At 49.9% G+C, this 7,869-nt stretch overlaps 1 protein-coding gene across 1 annotated transcript; it reads right to left on the bottom strand.

Moving 5' to 3' along the window:
* Positions 1 to 781: 781 nt before the first annotated feature.
* On the bottom strand, positions 782 to 2,752 carry C9H11orf91 (chromosome 9 C11orf91 homolog). Its single transcript, XM_057695348.1, has 2 exons — positions 2,218 to 2,752; positions 782 to 1,034 (listed from the first exon to the last, which is right to left on the bottom strand). Exons 1-2 carry the CDS (start codon positions 2,693 to 2,695, stop codon positions 949 to 951), a joined length of 564 nt encoding a protein of 187 aa, XP_057551331.1. The 5' UTR covers positions 2,696 to 2,752; the 3' UTR covers positions 782 to 948.
* Positions 2,753 to 7,869: the final 5,117 nt, after the last annotated feature.

Raw genomic sequence — 7,869 nt, 5'->3', positions numbered from 1 at the left:
TGGTTTGTAAGGTCCCACGGAAATGGACCCTCTCTGTACTCATCCCTGCCACGCTCTTCTCACTCCTGCTCCAGCCACCTGGGCTCTTTGCTGACCCTCAAACATCCCAGGGTGCACCCACCTTCAGCCTTTGCACCTGCCCTTCACCCTGAAACATTCCCTCAGAGTGTCACCTGGCTATTGCCCTCAGTCTCCATCAAATCTTGTTTAAATGTTCCCTCTAGGATATGGGGATGTATGTATAAACACAGCTGATTCACTTTGTTGTACACCAGACACTGGCACAACAGTGTAAAGCAATTATACTCCAATAAGCTTAAAAAAAAAAAAAAGTTCCCTCTACAAGGAAGCCTGCTTTCTTCCTACGCTCCGGACCATCCTCCTCCCTGCTCTTCTTGTTTTCCCCTTAGCCTAGGAGGGTGCCTAGCACATAATACACACTCAAGTATTTCTTGACTGTATGCATTTCTAGGAAGGACTGTGGCTTTGCTCAGATTATCAAAGACTTTTTTGTGCTCCAAAAACCATTTAGAACACTTCCAAGGACTAAAGCTGTTTGAAAACAAACCAACCCCTTGTTCCAGTCCTCCAAGAGCCTTTCTGAGCAGGAACATGGCAACAGAACCAACTATGTTGCCCTTGACTTTCCCCCATCCCCCCCCCCCCCGACTTGGCAGTGTTGGGGATCCCCTCCTCCTCTGAATGCCGACTGGGCAGCAGCTTCCAGCCCCCGTGAGAGCGCGCCCCCAGCAGCAGCACAGACAGGAGAGAGACCGTGAGGTTTACCACTCAAGTGGCCACTGTATGTAGAGTGCTTGCCGGGAGTGACAAGCACAGCAGAAAACACAGAACAGAAAATAACCACCTTTGAAATGACAACAAACAGGGCACATTATCTAAGCACTAACACCTAAGGAGGCGGCTGCCTAGGCTCTGGTGGGCAGCTCCTCAGGAGAGAGAGGCCGACTTCTTTCCAGGCTGCCTGGTCTTCAGGCCTTGTAGTTTTTCATCTTTGAGCGCCTTCAAGAATTTATCTGCAGGAGAGCAGAACAAACAGTTGTAGGAGAGATAAGGGCTTTTTCTAACATTTCCAAAGCAAGCTTCTGGGAAGCAATTGGGTACTTCCTACATGAGCCCCAAACCCATTATGACCCAAGATAGGTGAGGGGGAAAAAACTGTAACAGCCCAAACATGTCAAAGTGGAGAATATCTGGTTGAGAAATCCAGGACATAGAAAAGCCCAAGTATTCTAGGAGTTTTCTTCCCGAGGCTGTGGAGAAGGGGACCATTCCCAAGGCCACATGAACCTAAACATGTAGGTTATTTCACGATCGTGGGGATGTTCTTTCTAGAACCATCTGCCCTCCTTCAGTGGTCGAGTGCTAGCCTTGGCCTGACCGGGTGCTGGGAAAGACAAAGTCTGTGCAACAGCCTATGGCTCCTGACTACTCTCCAGTGCAAATTGGTCCTTCTGGGAGTAGAATTGGATCTAATGGCTTTACTCTCTAACAGGGAGGACTCGGTCAGTTTGCACACTAGAGGAATCCTGCCCGCACCAGCACACCTAAGACTGGTTTGCCTAAGACTTCAGGCCTTAGATCAGATGGCAGAGGCCAGGACCCTGCTGATGAGGGCGGCCAGGGGTCACAGAGGCTACCTTCCAGCATTGAGAAACAGAGAATCCCAAAGCCCCTCAGTGAACATCCTTGTGACTTCTGGGTCTTGCACCTCCCCCTACAGGTCAACTAACCCTCACTTACTTCTCCCTCCTCATTGAGGACCCCAGTTTAAGATAAACACTAAAAGTCAGGTCTCTAGGGACAGGAGCTGTCTGGTGGGGGGGGGGGGGGGGGGGGCAGGGATAGTATTACTGTGCAGGACACTTGAAGTTAAGCTTGAGGGTTGTTATGGACAGAGTTCCAGGTTTAGAGGCTCAGAGTCCAGGGTAACAAAAGGGCTCAGGATGGAGGGAGGTTGGAATCTGGGGCAAAAGGGTCCGTGAAGTCCCGTTTTATGGTGGGGGAAGGAATCGGTTGAAATCCTGGATGGAGTGTCTGGGTTCCAGGGGGATCCGTTTGGGATCTGGGATTCCTGGGAGCTGGAGTCTGACCCCAAGGTCACACTGCAGGTGAGGGGCTCAGGGGGCATGGAGCCTAGGAGGGAGCCAAGGAGGGAGCCGAGGCGGGCTAAGGGTGGGCTCGGCCGAGGTCACGCACAGCGCTGGGAGTCGAAGCCGTCCCCAGTGATGGTGAGCAGCTCTAGCTCCTTAATCCGGATCTCCAGCTCACACAACTCCTCGGGGTGGAAGGCAGAGGCTAGCCGGGGGGTCGTGGGGCCGGGAGCCAGGGACGAGGCAGCCACCTCGGGCCCCGCCGGTGGCGAGTAGAAGAAGCGCAGAGGCTCGTAGGGGATGGAGGCCAGGCCGGAGGGCCAGGGCGGGGGACAGCGGCGCTCACTGGGGGGACCCAGGCCAGGCGGCGGCGGCGGGGGCGCTGGGGCCGAGGGCGCCTGGGGCTGAGGCCGGCCCGCCGGCGCCCCTCCCGCCTTCAGCGGCACGAAGAGCTTCTTCCAGATGTTGACGTCGCTGAGGGGGGACGAGGAGATGCCGCGGTCGTAGAGGGACGGGAAATAGAGGGGCGGGGCCGGCCGCTGGCTCATCGTGGGGCTCTGGCTGCCGCGCCGCCCCTTCGGCATCTTTTGAATGGGAGGCTGCGTGGGAGGAACCCCGCGCCGCGAGACTCGCGCCCTGGCCCCGCGTCGCCCTGGTTCTGAGGTTCCACAGGCCACGCCCCGAGGGAGCGCCGCCCCACCCTTTCGTCCGGCCCCGCCCCAAACAGTCGGGATTCTGAAGCGCGACAGGCCACGCCCCAGAAGGTGGCCCCGCCCACCGACACGGCCCTGGAGTGAGAGAGGCGGGCGGATTAGTGGCAGCGGGAGGCTGGGCAGGTGCGTCCTCGTGTGCGGCACATCCCCTCCGTGCGACACATCCCGTCCCGGCGATCGCCCAGCATCCTCAAGGACAGCACCTCCGGTCCTCCAGACCCCCGCCGGGTCCTGCCCTACGACTCCTCCTACCGCCCCTAAATTCCACAAGCCTCACTCCCGCGCTGTTGCACCCCTGGCTCCAGCTCTCTCATCCCACCATAACTTCATCCAAAAGTAGGAAGCTGGGAGCTGGTCAGCACTCTGAGAGAAAACTTTTTTAGTCTTCCTCTCCTTTTATAGGGAGAAAAAAAATATTCCTAGAAACGTGTCCCCTGCCCCAGCAGACTTCCCTTACCACCCCTCATTGCAAAGAAGTTTGGGGAAACGAGTGTCTGACTTTTCATCCTCTACGAAGGAAGAAGAGGGTTGATGGGAATATCTGTTAGAGCCAACCCATGTTTCTACCAGATTTCCCGGGGTTGTGGACGATTCTGGAAAAAAGGGACCCTGGAGTGGATTTGTAATCCATCTGAACTAGGTGTCTTCAGTGAAATACAGTTTAATTCTCTTCCAAACATTCATTATCAGGAGCTAACAGGCAGTAAATGAACCTCCCAAAGGAAATCCTGCGGAACAGCCCTCAAACAGCTCAGCTAGTTTTAAGGTGAGTCGGACATACTGTCCAAGGGAAATGCCCAGCTCCTGTATTTATTTTTCTTCCAGCTCATTTAGATAAGTATCCTCTAATAGTCATAGAGTGAGAGTGACTTAGTTTCCTTGAAAACCTCTGCCTAATGATATCAATGTGAATGAACAAAGATGGGTGGGGGCCAGTTTAGACTGTTGGCTAGTCAAGGTCTGAGTCAGTACCCAGCTCCAGCAGCAAATACTGTGTGTGTGTGTGTGTGTGTGTGTGTGTGTGTGGCAGCAAAACAGAGAGAGATGTCCAAGGTGGGCAAGTTGCTTGACTTCTAAGATGGTTTTCTGTAAAATAGAAATAAGAGAACCAGGCTGCGTCATAGGGTTGTTTGTGATTATCAGATGGAAGACAGAATAGTGTGTGTGAAGCACTTGTAAACTTAGAAACTCTGTCCAAATGTAAGGAGCAGCAATGCCCACTGAGGGGCTTGTCTGAAGCTGAGAAGCTTTTCCTTCCCATACTTACCTGTAAGCTCCTTGAGGGCAAGGATCCGGCCCAACAATCCTATAATGCTGAGCATATAATAGGACTCAATAAATATATGGGCACTTTAAAAACAGTGTTATATATTGTGGGAACTGAAGGGGATCAGAATATACCACCCCAAAATATGCCATTTGGCATAAGAATTATTTTAAGTTGAAGGCAATTGAGAAAAAGCAGATACAGGAGGAACTCTGTCCTCTCCTTTTCTGCCTAAAAGCAGGGCATCAATTTCCCTTTGTAAAGGTAACAAAATTTCCTTTGTAAAGATAAAATAAATTTCCCTTTGTGAAGGTGTCCCCAACCCCCTCTCCCATGCCAGGAAGAGGAGGCGACTCTTATCACTGGAGATGGCCCTAACTTGAGTTTACATAACAGACCTTACCAAACAACCGTTATCTTTCATAACTACCCCCCATATCTTTACCTTCCCACAATTTACCTAGAAATGAAAATGCCTAGAAATCCAAACCTCTTTCCCTTTGTCTTGTCACTTGTTCACAGTTTATCACCCTTGTTGAAATGGTTTATGAGCTCTCAAGCCTAAACACTTCTTTGGGTTTTCACTACTTTTCTGTTAGGCCCACATGTGCATGCATAGCAAATCTTTTCTTTCGTTAATCTGTCTTTTGCTACTTTAATTCTCATGACCCACTTACTGAACCTAAGAGAGTAGAGGAAAAGGTTTTCTCCCATCCCTACAGAACCACAGTAGTGGTAAGAGCCAGGGTTTGGGACTCAGACCTGGGACCAAGCCCTGGAGACCCACTATGTATTTGGCTGTGTGGGTTGAACCTTTCTGAACCTCAGTTTTTCATCTATGTAATGGGAATAGTAATGGTACCTCCTTGCTTGGATTGGCAAGATTAAGTGAGACAATCTAAGTACCTGGCCATAGTACCTACTCAGTAAATGTTAGCTCTTGTTATTACATATTGAAGATCCTTAGAATAGAAAGAGATTTTGCATTGTTTTTTTAAATGATGCGATATAATCACGTTTTTACTTGTATTTACCCAAAGAGAAAAAACTTCCGGATGTTTTTTCTTAACTCCAAGGTAATCTAAACAGATTTGATACCAGATGGCTTAATTATAACACAATTGTGTTAGACAGTGGGTTAAAGAGGTTGTTTCCTCTAACAACCACACCATAAGAAAACTCAGGTGCCACAATGAACAAACACTGAGATAAACCCCAGTTTGGAGGTGAAGTCCATGTGGGGTCATAACAAACCATGGTAATTAAGGTAAAACCCTACTGCAAACAAAGGTCTGGGAAATCCAAGTTGCTAATGAAGAGGCAGAGCAGGCTTGCATCAGTTTTAAACAGAACCTTTCTCTTCCTGGGGTCTGAAGCTCTTGTATCACCTGCCTCTCTCCCCAGATCTCCATTAAGTGCCATCCTGTTGGGGCTTGAGGGATTCACTTCCTAACACCCCTGCTCCCTGCTTGCATTTGGAACCAACCAAGAAAGACACACAAGTCCTTTTTTGCTGATAAAGGTCAGTTGGACGACATGGCTACTAGTCTGGCAGCTCAGGCCTTGTGTGCAGGGAAAGGGCTTTTACTGGCACAGTGAAGAGCTGGCCAAGAACCAACCTGGTCCTTTCTCCAAACTCACTAAGCAGGGCAGTCCTTCCTCCGCTTTCCAGAGGAGAGGGGCCAGCAGGGTCACTTTTAAGAATCACGGCACAGCGGGGTGTAAGTCCCTCCCAACACACTGATTTAGACTTTCTATTTAACCTAGGCTGCCTCGCCACAGTTGGGGTTTTTAATTTTCCATCGCCACAGCCCCCTCCAGCCAGGAGGCCCTATGTTTGCCTGGTTCCCTCCGTCATGGGACTGCGAGAGATGGTACAGAAAGCCTCCCCTGGGAGTCCCCTTCCCTTCCATGACTCTAACTCTGCATCTAGACACACTGCCGGCCATCATAGCTTCCCTAGGTTCTCTGCCTCTTGAAGGGTGTATCATGATTTGCCATGTCTGCCTTTGCTCTGGATGGCTTTTAGGGACATGTAGTGTTTATGGCTTGGAATATAACAGAGCTGTTATGGAGAAAATGTTTGTGTTCCACCCAAATGTATATGCTGAAATCCTAACTCCCAGTGGGAGGGTATTAGGAAGTGGTTAGGTCATGAAGACAGAGCCCTCATGAATGGGATGAGTGCCCTTAGAAGAGAGAGCTCCCTTGCCCCCCTTCCACCCTGTGAGGACACAGAAGATAGCCACCAGTGAACCAGGAAGTGGGGTCTCACCAGACACTAAATACACTGGAGCTGTGATCTTGGACTTCCCAGCCTCCAAAACTGTGACAAATAAATGTTTGTCATTTAAGCCACCCTGTTTATGGTATTTTTGTTATAGCAGCCTGAATGGACTAAGACAAGAGTCATGTTTGAATCGGGACCCTTTGTGATTCTGGGAACGTAATGCTAGCTTCCTGACCCTCCATTTTCTGACCTATAAAACGAAGACAATATCTACTACACAAGGTTGATGTATTCGATGAAAATATGTATAAGCAGTACCGGGACCTATCACGGGTGCTCAGTGAGGTGGGATTATGATTAGTATTCAGTTACACATGGATTCCTTAATTCACCATTAGGTCCTGGTGAATTGATGAGGAAAACGGAGCAGGCAGGTCCCTCCTTGAGAACCAAACCCACTCCAGATTGAGAAGCTTTATACCCTAGAAGCCGATTCCCTGTTGTCCTGCTGAAGACAGTGGTAGTGTGCTGAGACCAGCTCAGCAACTCGGGGCGAATGACGGGTGCCGCAAAGCATAAAGAAACACACAGACAGACTTCAGAGAAAGATGGGACCCAGCGACTCAGGACCTCTAGGACTGAGAGCCCCGCTGATTCATCCCGCACTGCTTTTACTGAGCTCTCGGCGTCCAGGAAGTAAGATAGCCTAAGGTTCCCATGCTCCCAGTTACGTCCCACAATTAATGTTTTCTTTGAAGTAACCAATTTTTCCTTGTACAAAGGGCATCACGGGACTGGGGTCAGTGGTCGTTGCAAGAACAGCAGAAGCACAATCAGTGCGTGTGCAAGCAGCATCCTAACTTGCGCAGACCCGGCATTCCCAAGTCCGCACCCCTCGCTCCTCCGCTGCACAAGCAGCAAGTCCTGACCCCAGATGATCAGCCCAAGTACATGAACTACTTCTATCCGTATTCCCTGTTACATTCTCCAGGTTCCAGAAAGACATCGTGATGTTTTCCCACAGTAGTGAAACCACAGAAACGCATTTCAGGACTTAGGAGAGCATAGGTTCTTCTGTCTCGGTGAGAAAGGTTTCAGCGAGAGGCAGTGACAGGTAAGAGTTTACTAGTATAGGACACTTGTGTAAATACAAGCAGGCAGGCAAGGGAGTGCCACCCCAAGAACTTAGTGGGCTACAGTTTTATAATCCAAGGAAGAGTGGGGAGGGGGAGAAGACCACCTTCTTCCTCATTCTTGAGGAGACATCAAGCTTTCACCTATTAGCTCCTCCTTCACATTGAGTGGGGCAGTTTTCTTGGAACTGTCATAGCACTATGGAAGTGAGCAAAGGCAGTAAAATATACTAAAATATGGTAAATCATCTCAGGTTTCAGTGTAGTGTCACCCTTCTCCTATATTTCTGCTCTTAGAACGTGCAGAAAAAGCCCCTTCCCAAGGATGATTAATGTGCTGACCTCAGTGGGTGTGATGTAGGTCTCATTCCACCACTGTGTTATTGTTTGAGGGTTTGTATCATGCTTCTGCGGC

This window comes from Hippopotamus amphibius, chromosome 9 (assembly GCF_030028045.1).
Source record: "Hippopotamus amphibius kiboko isolate mHipAmp2 chromosome 9, mHipAmp2.hap2, whole genome shotgun sequence".
NCBI lineage: Eukaryota > Metazoa > Chordata > Mammalia > Artiodactyla > Hippopotamidae > Hippopotamus > Hippopotamus amphibius.
Note: the sequence above shows the minus strand (reverse complement) of the source record. Positions and strands in the feature narration are given on the sequence as shown.

Excerpts from the sequence above, each read along its gene's own strand:
- C9H11orf91 (XM_057695348.1), bottom strand. The coding sequence starts at position 2,695 with ATGCCGAAGGGGCGGCGCGGCAGCCAGAGCCCCACGATGAGCCAGCGG. Across the intron at positions 1,035-2,217 it reads CGGCTTCGACTCCCAGCGCT|ATAAATTCTTGAAGGCGCTC; the intron begins GTGCGTGACCTC and ends GCTCTCCTGCAG.